Source organism: Ranitomeya imitator, chromosome 4 (assembly GCF_032444005.1).
Source record: "Ranitomeya imitator isolate aRanImi1 chromosome 4, aRanImi1.pri, whole genome shotgun sequence".
Lineage (NCBI taxonomy): Eukaryota > Metazoa > Chordata > Amphibia > Anura > Dendrobatidae > Ranitomeya > Ranitomeya imitator.
Genome location: NC_091285.1, coordinates 369905449 through 369933383, shown reverse-complemented (window position 1 = coordinate 369933383; position 27935 = coordinate 369905449). Strand labels below are relative to the sequence as shown.

General features: G+C 46.7%; 1 protein-coding gene across 4 annotated transcripts in view; it reads left to right on the top strand.

Moving 5' to 3' along the window:
- CACNA2D1 (calcium voltage-gated channel auxiliary subunit alpha2delta 1) overlaps positions 1 to 27935 on the top strand; it is a 1366870-nt gene that overhangs the window by 1243660 nt on the left and 95275 nt on the right. For all 4 annotated transcript variants that reach the window (XM_069765154.1, XM_069765155.1, XM_069765153.1 and 1 more), the window contains 3 exons: positions 22292 to 22376; positions 22980 to 23042; positions 26993 to 27096. In XM_069765154.1, the coding sequence (XP_069621255.1) occupies positions 22292 to 22376; positions 22980 to 23042; positions 26993 to 27096 (252 nt within the window). The remainder of the gene's footprint in view (positions 1 to 22291; positions 22377 to 22979; positions 23043 to 26992; positions 27097 to 27935) is intronic.

The window sequence follows — 27935 nt, the reverse complement described above, 5'->3', positions numbered from 1 at the left end:
GATGCTACGCCTTTGGCCAAGAATAAGCCTCAGTACTTGGCTCAATTGACCATGTGCATGGCTCCTGCACATCAGGAGGATATTCGCTTTTTGGTGTTGCATAATCTGCATGATGTGGTCGTTTTGGGGTTGCCATGGCTACAGGTCCATAATCCAGTGTTGGATTGGAAATCTATGTCTGTGTCCAGCTGGGGTTGTCAGGGGGTACATGGTGATGTTCCATTGCTGTCAATTTCGCCTTCCACTCCTTCTGAAGTCCCTGAGTTCTTATCAGATTACCGGGATGTATTTTAAGAGCCCAAATCTGGTGCCCTACCTCCTCATAGGGATTGCGACTGTGCTATTAATTTGATTCCTGGTAGTAAGTTTCCTAAGGGCCAACTGTTTAATTTATCTGTGCCAGAACACGCCGCTATGCGGAGTTATATAAAGGAATCCTTGGAGAAGGGTCATATTCGTCCGTCGTCGTCACCATTGGGAGTAGGGTTCTTTTTTGTGGCCAAGAAGGATAGTTCTTTGAGACCTTGTATTGATTACCGCCTTCTTAATAAGATCACAGTCAAATTTCAGTATCCTTTGCCGCTGCTGTCTGATTTATTTGCTCGGATTAAGGGGGCTAGTTGGTTCACCAAGATAGATCTTCATGGTGCGTATAATCTGGTGCGAATTAAACAGGGTGATGAATGGAAAACGGCATTTAATACGCCCGAGGGCCATTTTGAGTACCTGGTTATGCCATTCGGGCTTTCTAATGCTCCATCTGTGTTCCAGTCCTTTATGCATGACATCTTCCGAGAGTACCTGGATAGATTTATGATTGTATATTTGGATGACATTTTGGTCTTTTCGGATGATTGGGAGTCTCATGTGAAGCAGGTCAGAATGGTGTTCCAGGTCCTTCGTGCAAATTCCTTGTTTGTGAAGGGATCAAAGTGTCTCTTTGGAGTTCAGAAGGTTTCATTTTTGGGTTTCATTTTTTCCCCCTCTACTATCGAGATGGACCCTGTTAAAGTTCAGGCCATTTACGATTGGACTCAGCCGACATCTGTGAAGAGCTTACAGAAGTTCCTGGGCTTTGCTAATTTTTATCGTCGCTTCATCGCTAATTTTTCCAGTATTGCTAAACCGTTGACTGATTTGACCAAGAAAGGTGCTGATGTGGTCAATTGGTCCTCTGCGGCTGTAGAGGCTTTTCAGGAGTTGAAGCGTTGTTTTGCTTCTGCCCCTGTGTTGTGCCAGCCAGATGTTTCGCTCCCTTTTCAGGTTGAGGTTGATGCTTCTGAAATTGGAGCAGGGGCTGTTTTGTCGCAAAGAAGTTCTGATGGCTCGGTGATGAAACCCTGTGCCTTCTTTTCTAGAAAATTCTCGCCTGCTGAGCGCAATTATGATGTGGGCAATCGGGAGTTGTTGGCCATGAAGTGGGCATTCGAGGAGTGGCGACATTGGCTTGAAGGAGCTAAACATCGTGTAGTGGTCTTGACAGATCACAAGAATTTAACTTATCTCGAGTCTGCCAAACGGTTGAATCCTAGACAGGCTCGATGGTCGCTCTTTTTCTCCCGTTTTGATTTTGTGGTTTCATACCTTCCGGGATCTAAGAATGTGAAGGCTGACGCCCTGTCAAGGAGTTTTGTGCCTGACTCTCCGGGTGTTCCAGAGCTGGCGGGTATTCTTAAAGAAGGGGTAATTTTGTCTGCCATTTCCCCTGATTTGCGGCGTGTGCTGCAAAAGTTTCAGGCTGATAGACCTGACCGTTGTCCTACGGAGAAACTGTTTGTCCCTGATAGATGGACTAGTAGAGTTATCTCTGAGATTCATTGTTCAGTGTTGGCTGGTCATCCTGGAATCTTTGGTACCAGAGATTTGGTGGCTAGATCCTTTTGGTGGCCTTCTTTGTCACGGGATGTGCGTTCTTTTGTGCAGTCCTGTGGTACTTGTGCTCGGGCTAAACCCTGCTGTTCTCGTGCCAGTGGGTTGCCTTTGCCCTTGCCGATCCCGAAGAGGTCCTGGACGCATATTTCCATGGATTTTATTTCTGATCTCCCTGTTTCTCAAAAGATGTCGGTCATTTGGGTGGTTTGTGATCGCTTCTCTAAGATGGTCCATTTGGTACCCTTGTCTAAATTGCCTTCCTCCTCTGATTTGGTGCCATTGTTTTTCCGGCATGTGGTTCGTTTGCATGGCATTCCAGAGAACATCGTCTCGGACAGAGGTTCCCAGTTTGTTTCGAGATTTTGGCGGTCCTTTTGCGCTAAGATGGGCATTGATTTGTCTTTTTCTTCGGCTTTCCATCCTCAGACTAATGGCCAAACCGAACGAACTAATCAGACTTTGGAGACATATCTGAGATGCTTTGTTTCTGCTGATCAGGATGATTGGGTGTCCTTCTTGCCTTTGGCTGAGTTCGCCCTTAATAATCGGGCCAACTCGGCTACTTTAGTTTCTCCTTTTTTCTGTAATTCTGGTTTCCATCCTCATTTCTCTTCAGGGCAGGTTGAGCCTTCGGACTGTCCTGGTGTGGATGCGGGGGTGGACAGGTTACAGCAGATTTGGACTCATGTGGTGGACAATTTGACATTGTCCCAGGAGAAGGCTCAACGTTTCACTAACCGCCGGCGTTGTGTTGGTCCCCGACTTCGTGTTGGGGATTTGGTTTGGTTGTCATCTCGTCATGTTCCTATGAAGGTTTCCTCTCCTAAGTTTAAGCCTCGTTTCATTGGGCCATACAAGATTTCTGAAGTTCTTAATCCTGTGTCATTTCGTTTGGACCTTCCAGCTTCTTTTGCCATCCATAATGTGTTCCATAGGTCGTTGTTGCGGAGATACGTGGTGCCTATGGTTCCCTCCGTTGATCCTCCTGCCCCGGTGTTGGTCGAGGGGGAGTTGGAGTATGTGGTGGAGAAGATTTTGGATTCTCGTGTTTCGAGATGGAAACTCCAGTGCCTGGTCAAGTGGAAGGGTTATGGTCAGGAAGATAATTCCTGTGTTTTGGCCTCTGATTTTCATGCTGCCGATCTGGTTCGTGCTTTTCATTTGGCTCATCCTGATCGGCCTGGGGGCTCTGGTCAGGGTTCGGTGACCCCTCCTCAAGGGGGGGTACTGTTGTGAATTCTGTTGTCGAACTCCCTCCTGTGGTCGTGAATGGTACTTCGGCGAGTTCTGTCTATGGGCTCCCTCTGGTGGCTATGAGTGAAGCTGCTGCTTCTGAGGTTCCTTACAAAGGTGACATGGTTTATCCTTTGGTTGGATGCTCTATTTAACTCCTCTCAGATCGTTACTCCATGCCAGCTGTCAATGTTTTTGCATTCGTTCAGTTCGCTCCTGGATCTTTCTGGTGACCTGCCTTCTCCTGCAGAAGCTAAGTTCCTGATAGTCTTATTTTGTTCTCTGTTTTCTTGTCCTGCTGGTTTTCATGATTTTGTCTTGCTAGCTGGAAGCTCTGGGATGCAGAGTGGCCCCTCCGCAACCGTGAGTCGGTGCGGAGGTCTTTTTTGCACACTCTGTGTGGTCTTTTGTAGGTTTTTGTGCTGATCGCAAAGTTACCTTTCCTATCCTCTGTCTATTTAGTAAGTCTGGCCTCCCTTTGCTGAAAACTGTTTCATTTCTGCGTTTGTGACTTTCATCTTTACTCATAGTCAATATATGTGGGGGGCTTCCTTTACCTTTGGGGAATTTCTCTGAGGCAAGGTAGGCTTTATTTTCTTTCTCTAGGGCTAGATAGTTCTTAGGCTGTGACGAGGCGCCTAGGTCTGGTCAGGAGCGCTCCACGGCTATTTTTAGTGTGTGTGATAGGATTAGGGCTTGCGGTCAGCAGAGCTCCCACATCCCAGAGCTCGTCCTGTATGAGGTTTAACTATCAGGTCATTCCGGGTGCTCCTAACCACCAGGTCATAACACAGATCATTCTAGTCTGTGAGACCTTTCAACGTATCCACGGCAATGTGCGATTTGTCACCTAAGCAGATTAGCTTCAGCAGAACTTGTTGCCGCTTGGCCGAGGCAGTACTGCAGTGGTTCCAGCTTGCAACTGATGTTGACATTTCTGAGAAGGAGGAACAGGAGTTGCAGGAACTGCTGTAGAAGGTGGGGGCAACCCTGATTGAACCATGTTCCTCAATTCTCGGTGTCGGTAGCATGTGTTTCTTACCAGGGTTTGACTGGGTCCCGACTTCCACAATGTTTACCCAGTGTTCCGTTTTGTTGCCACTTTATCTGATAGCAGTATATTGTAGAAACAGAAACCCTGATTTCAGCAATGTGTCACTTACTGGGCTGCTTGATGTACTTTTTATGAAATCACAGTTTTAAGAAGGAGATTATCACTGAAGGATTAGTAAACCTGCTGCCATGTATTCCATATCCATTAGCTCTGTGTAATACAACCCCACCATTGATGGGCAGTTATCTGCCAATCCACAGTATGCACAGAAAGTTGACAGTGGTGTGGGTGGATTTATACAGAGCTCTGCATTCAGAGAACTAGGAGATCTGCAGAAGATAAATCATGACATCATGTACCCAAGTAATTGACACATTGCTAGAATTAGGGTCTCTGCCCCTACATCATGCAGCTCTCAGATGGACTAGCAAAAAGCTGGTAACAGATTCCCTTTAAGGATTAATTAAAGGTAATAAACTATAAATGTTCGGAACTCTTTGACCCAAATAATAATACATCTTTTGCAGCATTCTTTCCAATTTCCTCCTTGTTTAACAAACAATATGTTCAGTAAGCATGCTATCTTTTCTTTGGAAAAGTGCATGCGTCCAAAGTGACTTCTGCCCTTCCTAATATTACTAGTCAGGAAACAGCATAGGTTATGATACTGAACTTTATTGAAAATATTAACTGTAGTACTTGAAGTTATGTAAACTGTTTATCTTAAAAGTAGTTATGACATTTTCCTGTTCAGATATGGAGGACAGAAGATATACAATATGTGTAAAGAACAAGCTAACTAATGGATAGTCATTATATGCACAGTTAGCATTTTGTTGGATACTATCACATCACCACCATAAATCAATGAGTTCATTATTGCCTTTATTACTATGATTCTCATGTAATTGCTTTATATCATGTATATTATTTTCCTACCGATCTACTATAGTCTGCAGACCTTAGGGATTAGCCGGGGTTGGAAGAAACCACTGAGAACCTCACTCTCACTAGTAATACAACCAGAGGCATAGCTAAGGGTTCAGCTCAAGGGGGGTGAAAACTCTAAGTGGGCCCCTAACTGGTAATCCTGATTACAACTCAGGTGGCGCACTCTAGTCATGGGTATCTATAATATAATGCTGGGAGCGTCACTCTGTCCGAAGCCTTTATAGACTGCGCATGCGCAAGCGCCGGCGCAGTCTGGCCCCCACAGAGTAACGCTCCCAGGAGATCGCGGTATGCGTAAGCACTGAACGCATACCGCGATCTCCACCGGAGAGTCAGGGACCGCCAGGAGGGTAAGTATATTCACCTTTCCCTGTTCCAGCGCTGCGTGCGGCTCCGTCTCCCGGCTCCTCTGCTGTGACAGTTCAGAGGGCGCGATGACGCGCTTAATGCGCGCCGGCGCCGCCGTCTGACCAGTCACAGGCAGAGGAGCTGGATTCCTCCGGAATCGGCGCCTGCGCAGTCCGCGCTTTCCGGCGCCATTTTCTTGAAGACACACTCCGGCTCCACTGCAGGTGTGTCTTCAAGAAAATGGCGCCGGAAAGCTCGGACTGCACAGGCGCCGATTCCTGCTGCCGGAATCGGCGCCTGCGCAGTCCGCGCTTTCCGGCGCCATTTTCTTGAAGACACACCTGCAGTGGAGCCGGACGATAGGTGAGTATGGTATATATATTTTTTTATATGGCAGCAGCATACGGGGGCATACACACTGGAGCGTCTTATGGAGGGCATATAATACAATGGTGGCGCAGGATGGGAGCAGCACATGACAGAACGGGGGCAGGATGGCAGCAGCACATGACAGAACGGGCGCAGGATGGCAGCAGCACATGACAGAACGGGCGCAGGATGGCAGCAGCACATGACAGAACGGGCGCAGGATGGCAGCAGCACATGACAGAACGGGCGCAGGATGGCAGCAGCACATGACAGAACGGGGGCAGGATGGGAGCAGCACATGACAGAACAGGGGCGCAGGATGGGAGCAGCACATGACAGAACAGGGGAGCAGGATGGGAGCAGCACATGACAGAACGGGGGCGCAGGATGGGAGCAGCACATGACAGAACGGGGGCGCAGGATGGGAGCAGCACATGACAGAACGGGGGCGCAGGATGGGTGCAGCACATGACAGGATGGGAGCAGCACATGACAGAACGGGCGCAGGATGGGAGCAGCACATGACAGAACAGGGGAGCAGGATGGGAGCAGCACATGACAGAACGGGCGCAGGATGGCAGCAGCACATGACAGAACAGGGCCGCAGGATGGGAGCAGCACATGACAGAACAGGGGAGCAGGATGGGAGCAGCACATGACAGAACGGGGGCGCAGGATGGGAGCAGCACATGACAGAACGGGGGCGCAGGATGGGAGCAGCACATGACAGAACGGGGGCGCAGGATGGGTGCAGCACATGACAGGATGGGAGCAGCACATGACAGAACGGGCGCACGATGGGAGCAGCACATGACAGAACAGGGGAGCAGGATGGGAGCAGCACATGACAGAACGGGCACAGGATGGCAGCAGCACATGACAGAACGGGCGCAGGATGGCAGCAGCACATGACAGAACGGGCGCAGGATGGCAGCAGCACATGACAGAACGGGCGCAGGATGGCAGCAGCACATGACAGAACGGGAGCAGGATGGGAGCAGCACATGACAGAACAGAGGCGCAGGATGGGAGCAGCACATGACAGAACAGGGGAGCAGGATGGGAGCAGCACATGACAGAACGGGGGCGCAGGATGGGAGCAGCACATGACAGAACGGGGGCGCAGGATGGGAGCAGCACATGACAGAACGGGGGCGCAGGATGGGTGCAGCACATGACAGGATGGGAGCAGCAAATGACAGAATGGAGGTGCAGGATGGGAGCAGCACATGACAGAACGGGCGCAGGATGGCAGCAGCACATGACAGAACGGGCGCAGGATGGCAGCAGCACTTGACAGAACGGGCGCAGGATGGGAGCAGCACATGACAGAACGGGCGCAGGATGGCAGCAGCACATGACAGAACGGGCGCAGGATGGGAGCAGCACATGACAGAACAGGGGAGCAGGATGGGAGCAGCACATGACAGAACGGGGGCGCAGGATGGGAGCAGCACATGACAGAACAGGGGCGCAGGATGGGAGCAGCACATGACAGAACGGGGGCGCAGGATGGGAGCAGCACATGACAGGATGGGAGCAGCAAATGACAGAATGGAGGCGCAGGATGGGAGCAGCACATGACAGAACGGGGGCGCAGGATGGGAGCAGCACATGAAAGAACGGGGGTGCAGGATGGGAGCAGCACATGACAGGATGGGGATGCAGGATGGAGCAGCACATGACACAATGGGGACGCAGGATGGAGCAGCAAATGACAGGATGGGGAGGCAGGATGGAGCAGCACATGACAGGATGGGGACGCAGGATGGAGCAGCACATACCAGGATGGAGACCATATAACAATATAAATGCTCGCCACCCGGGTGTAGAACAGGTTCAATAGCTAGTTGGGGAATATCAGCAGATGACAGAGCTGTAACTGACAAAAATCTCTATACAATGGCCAAGACTGATATTGCCACCACATGGTGACCATATACTGGTAGATACCAGTGCTGCAGAATATACAAAAGTTTACAATACAGTTACAGATAATAACTTACAGGTGACGTTTTTTCTGAGAGTCGTTCACTTTGACATCTTACTCAGACCGACATGACAACTTCTCCAGTCAGTACTTGTATGCACAGATTACAACAGACACATCTGACTTCTCACATTTCCAGCACCATCTCCATCTATTCCCAACCTGTACAAATGCCTCAACGTGCTGCCACCCCAATACTGAGCCGCTGCTGCTGTATGTGTCCCTATTACTGCACCTGCTGTGCGGTACAAGCACTGGGATCCTCTTTCTGACTCATACTAACGCCACCACTGTGCCCTATACATAGTAGAATGTCTCTTTTGTGCCCTCACAATAGCTCCCACACTGTATATAGACCCCAGTTTATGACAGCCCCCACAGTAACTCCCTCACTTTATATAGGCCCCGATACTTTATGATGGCCCCCACAGTAGCCTTCAAACTGTACAGTATAATGGCCCTCGCATTACCTCCAACACTGTATAATGGCCCCCGCAATAGCTATCATTCAGTATACTGGCCCCCGAATTAGCCCCCATACTGTATAATGACCCCCACTTTTGCTCATCCGCTGTTTAATGGTCCCTGAATTAGTTCTAACACTGTATAATTGGCCCTGCAATAGCTATCACGTTGTATACTGGCAGGGCTGCCACTAGAAATTTTGGGGCCCCATACTGGCAAAATTTTCGGGGCCCCTTTGAAACTCCGCCCAGGCTCCACCCCAGCCCCGCCTCCAGGCTCCACCCCACGAACTGTCCACAGTCCCACCGCTCTCTCTTGGAAAATCTCCACTTCTCACCTATCACACATTGACAGTTCCCATCACCAGATCACACATATAGCCGGCAGCTTTTGTTTTGGCCAAAAAGATTTTTTAAGCCGCCACCATAACACGGTAGACACTTTTGGCCGGGCCCTACTCTGCTGTAACCTATTAAATATTTGTTAAAATATGCAATACAATTTAGGTATATTTTTATTTATTTTTCAATTTTTAAAATTACCTATAATACTACATACAAGGAACAAATACCACAGCACTATGACCAGATGACATATTACCACCACAGTGATCGAATAATATAAAATACAAGGAACAAATACCGCTACACCATGACCAGACCACATATTACCACCAATGACTGAATACTACAATACTGATCAGTAATAAAAAAAAACCCCACAATACTATCACCAGCAGTGCCATTATGCACAGGAGATCTGTAATTAGTAAGCAGTGTCTGTGTACAGGTAATACAGTGATCACCGGTGACATTACACACAGGAGCTCTGTATATAATGTATAGGTAATACAGTGATCACTGGTGACATTGTACACAGGACCTCTGTATATAGTATACAGTGTATAGTGTCAGTGTATAGGTAACACTGACTCACCAGTGACGTATCTAGGTGAAGTCCTTCATCTTTCATCCAGCACAGACCGCCATCACTTCATCCAGCCAGGACTCGTCTCTGCAGGTGCAGGAAATAAAACAGTTATCTCGAGTTCTGCTTGTAGAACACATTACTTAATTTTCCCAACTTCTACATTACACCACATGAAGAAGGCAACATAGTATCACTCTACACAGTAACAGGACCGCCCCCCCATTTAAAACAGTATACTCAAAAAATAAAATAAATACATCACTGCAATAATAATTTCCCTTAATTAGCCCCTATGGTAATATTCGCCATCCTAGCCCCCGTGTGTCTCATTCCAGGCTCCAGCCATATGTTCTCCCATCCTGCCCTCATGAGTATCCATTCTGCCCCATATGATCTCCCCATCCTGCCCCATCTGTCTCCATCGTATCCATCCTGCCCCATCTGTTTCCAATCCTGCCCCATCTGTGTCCAGCACTCTGCCCCATCTGTGTCCAGCACTCTGCCCCATCTGTGTCCAATCCTGCCCCATCTCTGTCCAGCACTCTGCCCCATCTGTGTCCAATCCTGCCCCATCTCTGTCCAGCACTCTGCCCCATCTGTGTCCAGCACTCTGCCCCATCTGTGTCCAGCACTCTGCCCCATCTGTGTCCAGCACTCTGCCCCATCTGTGTCCAGCACTCTGCCCCATCTGTGTCCAATCCTGCCCCATCTCTGCCCAGCACTCTGCCCCATCTCTGCCCAGCACTCTGCCCCATCTCTGCCCAGCACTCTGCCCCATCTCTGCCCCAACTCTGCCCAGCACTCTGCCCAGCACTCTGCCCAGCACTCTGCCCAGCACTCTGCCCCATCTCTGCCCAGCACTCTGCCCCATCTCTGCCCAGCACTCTGCCCCATCTCTGCCCAGCAATCTGCCCCATCTCTGCCCAGCACTCTGCCCCATCTCTGCCCAGCACTCTGCCCCATCTCTGCCCAGCACTCTGCCCCATCTCTGTCCAGCACCCTGCCCCATCTCTGCCCAGCACTCTGCCCCATCTCTGCCCGCACTCTGCCCAGCACTCTGCCCAGCACTCTGCCCCATCTCTGCCCAGCACTCTGCCCCATCTCTGCCCAGCACTCTGCCCCATCTCTGCCCAGCACTCTGCCCCATCTCTGTCCAACAATCTGCCCCATCTCTGCCCAGCACTCTGCCCCATCTCTGCCCAGCACTCTGCCCCATCTCTGCCCAGCACTCTGCCCCATCTCTGCCCAGCACTCTGCCCCATCTCTGCCCCAACTCTGCCCAGCACTCTGCCCAGCACTCTGCCCAGCACTCTGCCCCATCTCTGCCCAGCACTCTGCCCCATCTCTGCCCAGCACTCTGCCCCATCTCTGCCCAGCACTCTGCCCCATCTCTGCCCAGCACTCTGTCCCATCTCTGTCCAGCACTCTGCCCCATCTCTGTCCAGCACTCTGCCCCATCTCTGTCCAGCACTCTGCCCCATCTCTGTACAGCACTCTGCCCCATCTCTGTCCAGCACTCTGCCCCCCCTCTGTCCAGCTTTCTGCCCCCCCTGTGGTCCAGCTTTCTACCCCCCTGTTGTCAGCTTTCTGCCCCCCCACCTGTGTCCAGCTTTCTGCCCCCCCCGTGTCCAGCTTTCTGCCCCCCCCTGTGTCCAGCTTTCTGCCCCCCCTGTGTCCAGCTTTCTGCCCCCCCGTGTCCAGCTTTCTGCCCCCCTGTGTCCAGCTTTCTGCCCCCCCTGTGTCCAGCTTTCTGCCCCCCCGTGTCCAGCTTTCTGCCCCCCCCCTGTGTCCAGCTTTCTGCCCCCCCTGTGTCCAGCTTTCTGCCCCCCCTGTGTCCAGCTTTCTGCCCCCCCGTGTCCAGCTTTCTGCCCCCCCTGTGTCCAGCTTTCTGCCCCCCCTGTGTCCAGCTTTACTGCCCCCTCCCCCGCCTGCCTCTTCTCCTCCGCCGTCTGACTGGTCCTCCGCCGACCGCCGGTCCCCCGGTGCCGCCGGCGCTTGCCTCTTCTCCTCTGCCGGTCCCCCGCTGCCGCCGGCGCTTGCCTCTTCTCCTCCGCCGGTCCCCCGCTACCGCCTGCCTCTTCTCCTCTGCCGGGTCCCTCGTCGTCCGGTGGTCCCCCGCTGCCTCTTCTCTGCTCCCTCCGCCGTCCACGTGGTGTCACACCGCCGCATGCTGCTCTGCTCTGGTCCCGGAATGAGGAAGTGGAGCAGGGCAGCGCGTGACGTCACTAACTTGCGGCGGGCGGGCCCATGATGCACCGCGGGCCCGGCCTCCTTAAAGGTACAAGGCTCATTTACAGACAGGCACAGCACAGTGGCACTGGCAGCCGCAGCCTAAATAAAAATGTCAGGGGGGGCCCGAGCAGAGCGCGGACCGGACCGGCTGCCAGCGTGCTCGCTCGGGCCCCCCTTTTTGCTCCTCATCACCGGGCCCCATACGGCAGTGATGCCTGTAATGCCCTGATGGCGGCCCTGTATACTGGCCCCTGTATTAGCTCTCACACTGTGTAATGGACCCCACAGTAGCTCCCATGCCTTTGAATCTGGTCTGTCTGTGTGCTACAACCTGCACAGGCCTGATATATCTGACAAAGAGCTAAATAGAAGAAAATAGAAACAGCCAGTAGGTGCATACAGAGTCCCGGATATGGGTACAGCTCCATGAATGTATCCAGGTAACCCAAAAAAATACTCTTGTCTGGACAAGAACCCAAAGAGGGAACTGGAAATGAGGGAATTTGAAGAGGGGGAGGTAGAAAGTTACTCATGTAAAGAAGAAAGTGCACCCCTGGTACATCTCTTTTTTTCCTTTTTCTGCCTTTGAGTGTCTTGTTGTCCAGACTGAATATAAGTTCAGGGGTCTACACCTATATAGGAATATTTATACGCACCTTCTGGCTGTTTGCATTTTCTTCTATTTGGCTCTTTATCATATATATATTCATGCTCAACTTTATTGGATTTATTTTAATAAAAATAATTGGGTTTTCATGCTTACCACCCTGGATTTACAATATGAGATCATAGGAGTTTGGACACACCTTCCCATTTAAAGATTTTTCTGTATTTTCATGACTATGAAAATTGTGCATTCACACCGAAGGCATCAAAACTATGAATTAACGCATGTGGAATTATATACGTAACATAAAAGTGTGAAACAACTGAAATTATGTCTTATATTCTAGGTTCTTCAAGTAGCCACCTTTAGCTTTGATGACTGCTTTGCACACTCTTGGCATTCTCTTGATGGGCTTCAAGAGGTAGTCACTGGGAATGGTCTTCCAACAATCTTGAAGGAGTTCCCAGAGATGCTTAGCACTTGTTGGCCCTTTTGCCTTCACTCTGCGGTCCAGCTCACCCCAAACCATGTTAATTGGGACCAGGTCATCTGGCGTAGCACCCCATCACTCTCCGTCTTGGTCAAATAGCCCTTACACATCCTGGAGGTGTGTTTGGGATTAATGTCCTGTTGAAAAATAAATGATGGTCCAACTAAACGCAAACCGGATGGAATAGCATGCCGCTGCAAGGTGCTGTGGTAGCCATGCTGGTTCAGTATGCCTTCAATTTTTAATAAATCCCCAGCAGTGCCACCAGCAAAGCACCCCCCCATTATCACACCTCCTCCTACATGCTTCACGGTGGGAACCAGGCATGTAGAGTCCATCCGATCACCTTTTCTGCGTCGCACAAAGACACAGTGGTTGGAACCAAAGATCTCAAATTTGGACTCATCAGACCAAAGCACAGATTTCCACTGGTCTAATGTCCATTTCTTGTGTTCTTTAGCTCAAACAAGTGTCTTCTACTTGTTGCCTGTCCTTAGCAGTGGTTTCCTAGCAGCTATTTTACCATGAAGGCCTGCTGCACAAAGTCTCCTCTTAACAGTTGTTGTAGAGATGTGTCTGCTGCTAGAACTCTTTGTGGCATTGACCTGGTCTCTAATCTGAGCTGCTGTTAACCAGCGATTTCTGAGGCTGGTGACTCGGACAAACTTATGCTCAGAAGAAGAGGTGACTCTTGGTCTTCCTTTCCTGGGGCGGTCCTCATGTGAGCCAGTTTCTTTGTAGCGCTTGATGGTTTTTGCAACTGCACTTTGGGACACTTTCAAAGTTTTCCCAATTTTTCGAACTAACTGATCTTCATTTCTTAAAGTAATGATGGCCACTTGTTTTTCTATACTTAGCTGCTTTTTTATTTGCCATAATACAAATTTTTACAGTCTATTCAGTAGGACTATCAGCTGTGTATCCACCAGACTTCTGTTCAACACAACTGATGGTCCCAACCCCATTTATAAGGCAAAAATTCCCACTTATTAAACCTGACAGGGCACACCTGTGAAGTGAAAACCATTTCCAGTGACTACCTCTTGAAGCTCATCAAGGGAATGCCAAGAGTGTGCAAAGCAGTCATCAAAGCAAAAGATGGCTACTTTCAAGAACCAGAATATAAGACATATTTTCAGTTGTTTCACACTTTTTTGTTAAGTATATAATTCCACATGTGGTAATTCATAGTTTTGATACCTTCAGTGTGAATGTACAATTTTCATAGTCATGAAAATACAGAAAAATCTTTAAATGAGAAGGTGTGTCCAAACTTTTGGTCTGTACTGTATATATACAGCAAAGAGATGTGAAAGCAGCACTAGCAAATTGTGTATTATACGGCTGCCAAACCTTCCAAATATCCTCAATATTGTAGCAAAAAAATGAAGGCAGCAAAATGAAAAAATAGTGTTTCGGTTCTCCTGGAAAAAGGTTCTCAGTAGAACCAAAATGTCGCTGAGTCCCAATAGGCTATTAAAACCTTCTTTTCATTTTGTCAATGGTGTTCCGTTTTCATTTTTTTGCAACTATACATTTTTACAGTTTTCTATATACAGTATACAGTATATATGAAGGGAAAGGGACACATTGTCATCTGTGCTGCCCTGCAGCCGGGGTCACATCTGTCAGTGCAGGGCATGATATTTACTACTCATGTCAGTCCCTCTATCTGGGGCACAAAGAGATTTATGGCGGCTGCATTGAAGTCTTTAACACATAAGGTGATGCTCCAGCGATTTCAATTGACAGATACAATCTGTTTAAAAGTTCAACCAGCCGCTATAAATCTACTGTGCTTCAGATAGCAAGACCCCAAACACAAGATAAGAAATCATCCAGGACTTGTCAGGAGGTGATCAGCTTCCTGCCCCCTCCTCAATACACAGACACCCTCCCCGGCCTGGGAGCAGGCAGCATCCTGAGCTCCTACTTACAGCACCACAGTCTGTCCTTTCTCCTGTTCCTCTTAGCAGTAAGAAGCTGGTGCCCTGCGCTGTGAGGTCTCACCTGCAGACACAGCGTGCAATGTGGGCGTGTCTGCAGTTTGACCCCTGCAGCTTAGAGGTACAGTTCTGGGCCGGCATTCAGCGTTTCGGTCTATAGAACAGACAGCTGTAATGCAGGGAGATCATGTTTCTCTGCACTACAATGGAGCTTAACTATATCGGCGTTCTGTGCACGCCGATATAGTTAGCATTGGCAGTTGCTCCAGGTGGGCCCCTGCGAGCAGTGGGCCCAGGGCAACCGCACCCTCTGCCACCCTGGTAGCTATGCTAATGAATACAACATATATAATCCCCTGCCGCCCTTTAGAGAATGCTTTCTCTATAACCCTGTGTTAGGTGTAGAGTTCCCGCCACTGGACAAGGGGAATCTCGAACCATGTCTGCTGCGGTCTCCCATTCTCCTCCAGCCGCAGTGGATCCTGCTCAGCGGAGACGTCGGTCCCAGTGTCTGTCTCAGGCTGATACTGGACGACTGGTTACTACTGCCCTTCCAGGCTCTGTCATTGTAGCCAGCAATGTTCAGCAGCGAGCAGGTCTTTCTGGGACTAAGTCCCGCTTTTCCCATACTGAGCATGCCCACGGGACAACCTCCCTTTGGAGGTCGGGGGTCACATGCGCAGGTCCTGAAGTGGTTCCTGTTCGACCACTAAGAAGGTCCTCGAGTGCTAAAACTATAAAAGGTTCGCATGGCCGAATGGCCATGCGCTAGAATCAAACCAATGTTATAGAGTTCAGCGCCTGTGTGGTCATGCTTGTATGTGGTCAGGGTTTGGCTGAAATAAGCCCCTAGAATACTGGCACCTCCGGTGAAGAGTTTGTATGTTTGGATTCAGGGCCTTGGCTGAAATAAGCTCCTAGAATACTAGCACCTCGGTGAGGAGTTGTTTGTCTGCTATTCTAACTGCATGACCACAGTTTTGCTCTGTTTGGTAGCTGTGTTCCTCTGTGAGGTTAACAGGACACAGCATCTTGTTATTCTAGCGAATCTGTGAAGTAACAGAGTTCGCTAATACCACCATATAGTACCGCCTATTACTAGCAGCAGGTTTCTCTCCTGCATGGTGGACCCCGAGTTGCGAACGCACCAACTGTCTCATATATATATATATATTCGCTGCATTCCGCCAACCCTAACAGAATACTAGTGCCAGGGTCTGGCTAGTTAATGGCGGACAAACATCAATCCTTGCGGTAAATCCAGCAGCTGGAGGGTAGGTTGGTGGCTCTCGAGCGCACAACCTCAGCTTTGGATGTTACCAGAGTTGCTGTTTAGGCTGCTAGCATGGCTGCAGCAACCTTGTCCACTGTTACCCCTGTTCTGACTCTATCTCGCCTCCTGCTGCCAGAAAATTTTTCTGGTGATAGTAAATATTGTAGGGGTTTCGTGAGCCAGTGCTCTATACACCTCAAGCTCCTGGCCGCATATTTCCCCACAGAGCGGGCAATGGTGGTATTTATTGTGTCTCTCCTGTCGGACATGGCGTTGGAATGGTCTATGCCGCTGTGGGAGCGTGGCGATCATGGCTCCGCTGTTCCTGAGCACTCTGAAACGGGTCTTTTTAGGATCTCAAGTCACCAATAATACGGTGATCCAACTGTTGGCATTGACTCGGGGCTTGTTCTTGGTCAGCCATTTTGCCGACCACTTCCGCACCCTAGCATCTGAGCTGGAGTGGTCAGTTAAAGCCCTTACCCCTATATTTTTTTGGGGGGCTGGCTGACCGCGTGAAGGACGCTCTGGCCTCTGGGGAGATTCCCGCCACACTAGAGGAGTTAATAGCTGTGTCTACTCATATTGACCTCCGTTTTCATGAGCGGAGGTTAGAGCTGGTCTAGTGTAGGCAGAGGTTTCAGCTGGCTCCCAGCTTTGCCAAACCTTTGGAATCTCTGGTCCTCGTCCCTGAGTCACATGAGGCCATGGAAGTGTCACGAGAGGGATCTAAGTCCCGGACCGCTCTTGCACTCAAGGTCTGTCATGTTTGCCAGCAGTCAGGACATCTTGCCACCAGATGTTCCCAGCGGTCGAAGAAACGTCAGTGTCTAGTGGTTGTAGGTGGAGGTACACTAGACACGGTGACATTTGCCTCCAAATTATCCTTTAAGGGGACAATTACAATAGGCTCATTCACTCACTCGGTAGAGCTCTGTGTGGATTCTGGGGCGGAGGGCAATTTTATGTCTTCTGCCTTTGCCCAATATCACGCAATAACCCTGGTAATGCTAGCTCAACCAGTGACCCTATGAGTGGTGAATGGGTGGACACTGCCCTCACAGATAACACACCAGACCATCCCTTTCCCTCTGTCCAAGTCGCCATCTCATCAGGAGATTATATCTCTGCTCGTCATTCCTGAGAGTACTAATGTGGTCCTGTTAGGGATACCTTGGCTACGGTTCCACTCTCCTCATATTGAGTGGTGCACAGGCGGAATTTTGGGATGGGGTGAATCTTGTGGGGGTAGATATCAGAGGGAAAACATTCAGGTTGCTCCTACTGAGGTGCCCGCAGATCTATCCTCTCTCCCCAAGCAATATTCGCCCTATGCAGACGTGTTCTCCAAAAGGGCTGCGGAGACCCTTCTGCATCATCGCCCCTATGACTGTCCTATTGACCTCTTGCCTGATGCTGAGCCTCCCTGGGGTCCAGTCTATCCTGTATCTCTTCCGGAGACAGAGGCAATGTCACAGTACATCCAGGAAAATCTGGCAAGAGGATTCATTTGAAAGTCAGTGTCACCTGCAGGGGCTGGGTTCTTCTTCGTGCAGAAGAATGGGGAACTACGTCCATGCATAGACTACACGGGTCTTAGCGCCATCACCGTTAAGAATAAGTATCCCCTGCCCCTGATATCTGAGCTTTTTGATAGGCTTTGGAGAGAAAGAGTATTTACTAAACTAGATCTGCGGGGTGCTTACAACCTGATTCGCATCTGTGAGGGGGACGAATGGAAGACGGCTTTAACACCAGGGATAGGCACTATGGATATCTAGTGATGCCCTTTGGGCTCTGTAATGACACAGCCGTTTTCCAAGACTTTGTAAACGATATCTTTCGGTATGCTCTCCACTTTGGTCATAGTCTATCTGGATGATATTCTCATCTACTCTCCAGATTTTGACTCCCACCGGAGAGATATTTGCAGAGTCTTCAACCTCTTACGAACAAATTCCCTCTACACCAAGTTGGAGAAATGTGTGTTTGAGCAGGAGTCCTTACCTTTCCTGGGCTATATCATCTCCGCCCAGGGATTGACTATGGATCCTGCCAAACTACAGGCTGTGATGGACTGGCAAGAACCCTATTCTCTTAAAGCGATGCAGCGCTTTATGGGGTTCATTAACTATTATCGCCAGTTCATCCCTCATTTCTCAACTTTGGTCGCTCCCTTGGTAACCCTCACCAAGAAGGGAGCAAATCCTAAATTGTGGTCTGAGGAGGTCTCCAAGGCCTTCACTTCTATTAAATCTCATTTTGCTAGACCTCCCATCCTACATCACCCCAATGTAGATAAGCCATTTATAATGGAGGTGAATGTCTCATCCGTTGGTGCTGGAGCAGTCCTCTTCCAAAAGGATGCTCAGGGTCGGAAGCATCCTTGCTTCTTCTTTTCCAAGACCTTCTCACCAGCGGAGATGAATTATTCCATCGGGGACAGGGAGTTGCTAGCAATGAAGTTGGCTTTCTCATAGTGGAGACATCTTTTGGTGGGGGATCGCTTTCCATTCCAAGTATTCACAGAGCACAAGAATTTGGTCTATGTACAGACAGCCCAGCGGTTAAATTCTCTCCAAGCCAGATGGCCCTTGTTCTTCTCTCGGTTCCATTTCACCCTCCATTTTCTTTCCGGGGAGAAGAACATGCGTGCCGACGCTCTCTCTCGCTCCGTTGTATCATCTGAGGAGGAGGAAGAGGAGCCTTGGCTTATTGTCCTTTCCGAGAGCCTGAGAACCGTGGCCCCAGTTTCGCTAGAGTCTGTGCCTCTGGGCAAGACTTTTGTACCAATAAGTTTACCTCCGGAGGTTCTCTCTTGGGCTCACTTGTCCAGGGTGGGTGGACATTTTGGGACCAAAAGGACATCTGAGCTACTGGCAAGGGCATACTCGTGGCCGCATATTGCCAGTGACGTTGCAAACTATGTTCGGGCGTTAGTCTCCTGCACCTCCGGTGAGGAGTTTGTATGTTTGGATTCAGGGCCTTGGCTGAAATAAGCCCCTAGAATACCGGCACCTCCGGCGAGGAGCTGTTTGTCTGCTATTCTAACTGCATGACCAGAGTTTTGCTCTGCTTGGTAGCTGTGTTCCTCTGTGAGGTTAACAGGGCGCAGCATCTTGTTATCCTAGCGAATTTGTGAAGTCACTAATACCGCCATTTAGTACCGCCAATTCCTAGCAGCAGGTTTCTCTCCTGCACGATGGCCCCCGGGTTGCGAACACACCAACTGTCTCATATATATATATATATATATATATATATATATATATATATATATATATTCGGTGCATTCCGCCAACCCTAACACACTGCAGCATTGTCTCACCCATACTGCCCATGGTTCAGTTAGCATGAGTCTATCATCAGGTTTCCTTTTACCTCTTCAGTCTGCCTCCTTGACGGAAATATACAGTGCTTTAAAAAAGTATTCATACATATCTATATTTTTTCAGGTTACACCCATAAACATAAAGGGTTATTCTCACCTTCAGTCTCAAAAACACCTCTAATTAGAAATTTAGTATTCTGATTGGCTATGTCGCTTACCCCACGTGCAGAGCATTGCATTAGCTTCGGCATCCATGGTTTTGACCACTAACAGTTAAACTATCTGTCACTTTATTGGTGGTTGTAACCATGGATATCTAAGCTACTGCAGTGCCCTACATGGGTTAAGTGATGTAGCTTATCAGGAGAACTATGCTACGTTTCTAAACCAAGGTTTTTGCTAAAATCATTACTATTACACCTACTACATATTGTGATAGGATTCTGGAGATGGGAATACCCATTAAAATCTATCTTATTAAGATTTTATGTGATATACTAACACAAAGTAGCAAGTATTTGCAAAGTTTAAAGGAAATGATTCTTGGTTTTGTAAATATTTTAAAAACATAAATCTGGAAATTATTATGTGCATTTGTATTCAGCCCCTCTGAGTTAATAATTTGTAGGACCACTTTTCACTGCCCTTACTGCTGCAAGTTTTTTAGGGTATGTCTCTACTAGCTTTCTACTTCTAGATGCTGACATTTTTGCCCTCTCTTCTTTGTAAACTAGCTCTAGCTCTATGGGATTGCATTAAAAGGATTTGTGAACAGCAATTTTCAAGCCCACAGACTCTCAATAGGTTTTAAGTTTGAAATTTGACTGGGCCATTCAATATGATTTGATCTCTAAACCATTCCATTGTATCTCTGTATATTTAGGGTTGTGGTCCTTCTAGAAGGTGAACCTACACCTCAATCTTAATTTTTTTGCAGCCACTAACAGGTTTTTCTCCAGGATTGCCCTGTATTTAGCTCCATCCATCTTCCCATGAAATCTGACCAGCTTTCCTATCCCAGCTGAGGAAAAGCATCCCCACATAATGATGCTGCCATCAGCATGTTTAACGGTGGGGATGGTGTTTTCAAGGTGATGTGCAGTACTAGTTTTCTGCCACACATAAGGTTTTGCATTTAGCCTAAAAAGTTCTATTGTGCTCTCATCTGACCAGAGAATCTTGTTCTAGATGCTAGCGGTTTCTCCTGCATAGCATTTTTGAAACTGCAAAAGGGCTATTTTATGACTTGTTTTCAAAAATGGCTTTCTTCTTGCCACTTTTCCATAAAGGCCAGATTTGTGGACAATATCACTAATAGTTTTCCTGTTGACTGCTTCTCTAATTAGTGCTCTGCTTGCTTGTGATGTCAGTTTAGGTGGACTGCCATGTCATGCATGCATGCCATGCAGTTGTGCAATACTCCTTCCATTTTTGATTGAAGAATGCTCCATGAGATTTTCAGTCCTTGTGCTATTTTTTTTAGAACCCAACCCAACTTTACTTTTCTCCACAACTTTATCTCTGACCTGTCTGATGTGTTCCTTGGTATTCATGAAGCTGCTTGATCCCTAATGTTCTTAAACAAACTTTTGAGGCCTTCACAGATCAGCTGTAGTTATGGTGAAAATAAATCACACACAGGTGGACTCAATTTACTAATTACCATATTTTTCGGACTATAAGATGCACTTTTTCTCCCCAAAATTTGGGAGGAAAATGGGGGGTGCGTCTTATAGTCTGATCACAGGCTTACCAGGGGATTGCGGCAGTAGTGTAGCAAAGTCCCTTCCTTAGGGAACTGGCGGCGGCAGAGGTGTAGCGATGCTGAGGCTCAGTGTCGGTGGTGGAGTGCATCATTGGTTTTCCTGCGGCCATCTTCCTGAAGCCATTGGACGTTGGAGGCGGCGCGTGCACGGATTGAGATCTCGGCTGACCTCTCGCTCTCCATTTTCCTGAGGCTTTGGGCTTGAGATCTCGGCAGCTGTCGGCTTTAGGAAAATGACTGCTGGAGGCTGCGTGTGCACAGATTGAGATCTTTGTGGCCATTTTCCTGAAGCCGAGGGCCGCTGAGATCTCAATCTGTGCACATGCGGCCTCAGGAAGATGGCTGCCGAGGAACCGGTGATGCACTCGGCTCTGCTTGCCATGGACACTGGGCCGGGGTTTTGCCATATTTCTGTCACTGGTATCCTGAGGAAGGGACCCTGCTCCATGCTCTGCCTCACCGCCAACACCGGACCTGCAGCATTGCACCGCTGGGATACCCCGGGATTGTTGCATTGCCCCACTTCTGTCACCGCCAGCGGAAGGGAGGAAGGGACCATGCATGCTTCCTGTCACCCCGCTCTACCACCGCCAGCCCTCAGGTAAGGTACCTTAAATTCAGACAATAAGACGGACCCCCATCTTATAAAAATCTTTTTTCTGCTATTTTTCACCCCAATATTTGGGGTGCGTTTTATGGTCCGGTGCGTCTTATAGTCTGGAAAATACAGTAGGTGACTTACAGAGGCAATTGGTCACTCAGGATATTATTTAGGGGTATCAGAATACAGGATGCTGAATACAAATGCAAGTCATAATTTTCAGATTTAAAATGTTAAAATAATTTATAAACTTTGTATCATTTTCTTTCTGCTGCACAAATACAAAAAACGACAGATTGTCACGCAACAAAATAAGCCCTTATATAGCTTCATTGACTGAAAAACAATGTTAAGAGTCATGCAAAATAGCAGCATAATTTTTTCTTTACAACGTTCAGATTTTTTTCAGATGCTAAAATAGTAAAAAAAAAACTTGTATGTTTGTTATCACAGTAGTTATACTGACCTGGTGAATTATTTTGCCTATTTTTTTTTTACTGTACAATGAACACCGTGAATACGAAACACAAAAAACAACCGTGGTATTGTATTTTTTTACCATTTCACCTCACTTGGGATTTTTTATCATTTTCCAGTAAAGTGAATAAAGTGGTAAAGTAAATCATGTCTTTCCAAATTCCTATTCGTCCTACAAAAACAAGACCTTATATGCCTATGTGGATGAAAAAATAATAAAGTGATGGCATTTTGAAGAAGGATAGGGAAAAAATGAAAACACAAAATTGAAAATTAGCTGTGAAAAAAAAGCCCTTTTTGCTAAAATCTTCCAAGCATTTTCAATAATTTGCATTAAATTTTTGCTGTATTTAATAGGCAATAAGGAGATGATTAACAGAGCCCTACTGGATGCAGGATTTACATATGAACTGGTACAAACTCACTGGAAAGGAGCGTTGCCGTAAGATGCTACTTTATAATTTTCTTTATTAATAAATTGATTGATCCACGTTACAAATGTGAAAAGGTTTGATGTTTTGTATAAAATGATTTTGCCAATACTTAGGAAAGTGCGATATCTATTATCATAAATATAATGTTCTATACCCTTCAAATCAAGAGAGATCTTATTGGTATTATGTTATTAAATCTCATAGTCAAAAGAGGAAATGTGAAAATTCCCATTGCTGGTAATTTCTCGACTATGGAATCTTTGGTTACAGAACCATATTTTGCCCATGTCAGATAACAGGGTTGATCTATAGTTTAATATTCATTGACATAAATACAAGAAATATTATTACAAAAAAAAGATTGTAAATACTGAGTGGTAAATTACCATAGAATTTTCACATTCTCTTTTCAATGTAAAGAATTGGAATTTGTGGAATTTTCAGTTAACGCTAATGTCATTGTACGTTGCAGTGCACAATGCTTTTATTTATTTTGATGTGTAATTTTAAGATTATTACATAATCAGTCTCTTCTCCCATTTGAGTAAGAATGTGATTGTTAGAACATTTTGCTAAATGTCTAACTTTATATAATATTTATTCATTTCCAGGAAAGGAATTGTAGCTAGATTTGTAGCCACTGATGGTGGAATTACCCGAGTTTATCCAAAAAGGTAACGGAATACAATGAATGAGCAAATAACTGATGCTTAATACAGTAGCATCACTGATTAAATAGTCATTATAAAAGCAATGTACTGTATATAATGTATTGATTTGTTTTGGAAATGCCAGGACACCATACTATTCTCACAATTAAAGGGGTTGTCTTGTACATTAATATTGACAGACTATCCTTATTATACCTCATCAATACCAGATCGAGTGTGATAACCGGCACCCCTGCCTATCAGCTGATCCCGATGCCAGTCAGATGTGCTTAGTTGCAACTGGAAATAAAAGCTCTGTCATTGGAATAGTTTGATGTTCAGTATCCGGCCACAGCCATTATGCAATTGACAGTGCTCTGTTGTGCAGCTCTGCAACTGATCACATGGGGCCACTGCCAATACTGTTGCTGATCGGCAAGGGTGCCCAGTGTTGCATCCCCAACTTTCTGGTATCTATGAGTTCTCCTAAGGATAGTCATCAAAGTACCAGACAATGCTTTAAATGACAAAATTTAGTTTTTAGTTATGTTTTTTTTTCTTAAAGGTGTTACCAAGCCTTTAAAAATGAATGGTTTACCTATAGGATTGACCATCAATATTAGGTTGTTGGGGGTTCAACTTTTGCGATCACTTGTGCAAACTCTTCAAAATTTATGTCTGTTTAAGCCCTTCATGAGAGAACAATTTTTCATCTCTGCTCTTTCATTTTTTCTTCCTCTTCTTCCAAGAACTGTAACTGTGTTATTTTTTCCATCAACATAGAAAAAACAATTACCCTATTGTTTGGAGTGGTTTTTTTTTTTGGGGGGGGGATTTCATTGAGAAATATGTTTTTCTCACATGAATACAATTATGGACATAGCAAACGTATAATTTTTTTAATTAAAGAGGAACTTTCACCAAATTTTTCTTGTTGTACTGGACAGTCATTGCAATAGTGGCTACAGAGTGGAATTCATTTTTTAATTTTAATTATTTCACCTATTTGATGCAGAGATGCTGGCAATCAATCATACTTTTGCTAAGTATGAGCTGGTTTTATCAGATAATTTTCACTGGAGACATGTTTTTTTTTCCTTATATGTTGTTACCTTGTCATAAGCAGGTAGCAATTCTCAAAGGAAAGAAAAACATGCCCCAACATAGCTCAAAACCGTTTTCTCAGTGTGAGATATAATCACCTTTATGTCTTCTTGGCTCAGGGCAGCTCATACTCAGTCTGCAGTGAGAGCAGGCTTTCGTCTCACACAGGTGCAGTCTGTTCTGGGCTACTCCTTAATAAGATGTAATGACACCCTGCTGTAATCTCACTGCAGAGGGATTACAAGTTGCCCTGAGCACAACAGGCATAAGTGTGATTATTGACACATCCTCTAGACAGGCCATGTGGGGGAGGCAGTACAGCAGAGATGTCCATGCTAGGAGAGCAAGAGTGCTGATCAAAGGGTTTGTAATGTAACACAGCTAAACTAAGCTGTACTACACTTGCCCCACAGTGATCTTATCTGAAAGGCTTTAAGGTACCGTCACACTAGACGATATCGCTAGCGATCCGTGACGTTGCAGCGTCCTGGCTAGCGATATCGTCCAGTGTGACAGGCAGCAGCGATCAGGCCCCTGCTGGGAGATCGCTGGTCGGGGAAGAAAGTCCAGAACTTTATTTCGTCGCTGGACTCCCCGTAGACATCGCTGAATCGGCGTGTGTGACACCGATTCAGCGATGTCTTTGCTGGTAACCAGGGTAAACATCGGGTAACTAAGCGCAGGGCCGCGCTTAGTAACCCGATGTTTACCCTGGTTACCATCCTAAAAGTAAAAAAACAAACACTACATACTTACCTACAGCCGTCTGTCCTCCAGCGCTGTGCTCTGCACTCCTCCTGCTCTGGCTGTGAGCGTCGGTCAGCCGGAAAGCAGAGCGGTGACGTCACCGCTCTGCTTTCTGGCTGCCCGGCGCTCACAGCCAGACCAGAGAAGCAGAGCGCCGGGGACAGACAGCAGAAGGTAAGTATGTAGCGTTTGTTTTTTTACTTTTTAGGATGGTAACCAGGGTAAACATCGGGTTACTAAGCGCGGCCCTGCGCTTAGTTACCCGATGTTTACCCTGGTTACCGGGGACCTCGGGATCGTTGGTCGCTGGAGAGCTGTCTGTGTGACAGCTCTCCAGCGACCAAACAGCGACGCTGCAGCGATCTGGATCGTTGTCGGTATCGCTGCAGCGTCGCTATGTGTGACGGTACCTTAAGTCATCTGTACTTTCTAATCATGGACACTGTTAGACCAGGAGATCAGACTGTCTGTAATTCATCTAATACACTAAGAAACGTGCTCTAAACTAGTGTATGGCATGTTCCTTTTCTGCTGTTTGCTTATGATTACTATTATTTATTATTGTAGCACCATTTATTCCATGGTGCTTTACATACATCTGAGGAGGGGTATACATAATAAAAACAAGTGCAATAATCTGAAACAATACAAGTCACAACTGGTACAAGAGGAGAGAGGACCCTGCCCACGAGGGCTCACAATCTACAAGGGATGGGTGAGGATACAGAAGGTGAGGGTAGTAGAACTGGTCATGCAGCGGTTTGGTCAATCAGTGGTTACTGCAGGTTGTAGGCTTTCCGGAAGAGGTGGGTCTTCAGGTTCTTTTTAAGGTTTCGATGGTAGGCGAGAGTCTGATATGTTGTGGTAGAGAGTTCCAGAGTAGGGGTGATGGGCGAGAGAAATCTTGTATGCAATTGTGAGAAGAGGAGATAATAGGGGAGTAGAGAAGGAGATCTTGTGAGGATTGAAGGTTGCATGCAGGAAAGTACCGGGAGACGAGGTCACCAATATACGGAGGACACAGGTTGTGGATGGCTTTGTAGGTCATGGTTAGGGTTTTGTACTGGAGTCTCTGGGCAATGGGGAGCCAGTAAAGGGATTGACAGAGGGGAGAGGCTGGGGAATAGTGGGGGGACAGGTGGATTAGTTGGGCAGCAGAGTTTAGAATAGATTAAATGGGTGCAAAAGTGTTAGAGGGGAGGCAACAGAGCAGGAGGTTGCAGTAGTCAAGGCAGGAGATGATGAGGGCATGGACTAGAGTTTTTGCAGATTCTTGCTTTAGGAATGTACAGATACGTGAAATATTTTTGAGTTGTAGTCAGCAGGAAGTGGAAAGGGCTTGTATACGTGATTTGAAAGAGAGATCAGTGTCAAGGATTACCCCAAGGCAGCGAGCTTGTGGGACTGGGGAGAATGGGCAGCCGTTTACTTTTATGGTAAGGTCCATTGGAAGGGTCGCGTGAGATGAGGGAAAGATGATGAATTCTGTTTTGTCCATGTTAAGTTTTAGAAATCTGGTTACTGCTATTAGTGGCGGGCAGTGTCGGACTGGGATGATAAGGGCCCACCAATAACATTGACTTTGGGGGCCCCACTTTTCACCTGCATGCAAATATTATACTACCTTCACTCACAAATTTACCTATATCTCTATACAATAATAAACTGGGTAGTGTGGTTAATGAATGATGAGATGATGCTTTTTTCTGTACAGAGTGAATCAAGTGAATTATGCCAAGTGCTGCCCATACAGTGTGGTTGGGGGCCCAGATCTACACAGGGGCCCACCAGGGGATTCCCCTGTTACCCTGTGGGCCAGTCCGAGCCGGGTGGCGAATGTGTCAGCACATGTGCTGGCACGTGCCTGGTATGGAGCTGGCTTATTTCCTGAAACTTCTACATACACCTGCGGCTGGCATAGAAGTACATGTTATGTCAGACAGGAGTTAAGAATCATCCAAGAAATGTTCCTTTAGTACTTTAAGTGGAAGTTATTTAGTAAAATATTCTTTATTTTCAATACATTTATATTAATATATAGTGAGACAACAGATTTAATATAACTTTATGCAACTTTGATTTTTCTAATGTTTTTGTTGTAACATTTATATTTAATTTTTCAGCGCTGGCGAGTACTGGCTTGAAGATCCTGAAACATATGAGGATAGCTACTACAAACGCAGCTTGGACAATGACAATTATGTGTTTACTGCTCCATTTTTCAACAGTAAGACATAATGCTGTGAAAACAGAATTGTGTTGTTTTGCTACAAAAAATTTACATGGACAAATGAAAGGAAAAACACTCTAAACGCATAGACCCTGATTCATCATTTGTGTTTTTAGGTGACTTTTCATTTTTGTATCGCAGAATTTTTTGTGCTAACTTCTTCAAAAGAGCTCTCGAGTTTTGATGAATTTTTGGAAAACTCAAAAATGCTCTATTTTCTTACTTTTTTGCCTTTTTGTGCCTTTTTTAACAGGAAAAAGTGCCTTGATCCTTTAAAATGTCACACATCAGTTTTCAACTGCACAAAAATAAAACTAAACAGATTTTGTGCAGCAGTAACGTGCTGGAGTACAATGAAACAAAAAAATTGAGACACTTGGAAAAGTCGCAAATGATTAATTAGGCTGAAACATCTGAATAAGGATAACAATGCCCTGCTGGGCAAAAAATGACAAAATCAAGTAAAGTTTACCTAAAAATAATGCAAATTATTGCATAAGATGCAAATGAATGTCACTTTTAGAACCATGTTTTTACTCCAGGAAAAAAAAAGGCAAATAGACTGTGTTGAATGGGGGCCTATGTTGACATCAATTATTAGTTGGCTGACTTTGTGACAGAATTTTGCATCAAATATTGAGAAGTCCATGTTTGGCATTTAACACCGGACACTAACTGTCCGGTATGAATCTCAAACGTTTTACATTCGGGATCACTCATCTCTATTAATCTTCAGTTGTGCATACATGTTGGTGAGTTCTGCTCAAGATAAAAGATACTATTTTTTCTTGCCTTTTACCATTTTTGTGCCTTTTTAGAGAAAAAAAGTTGTATTA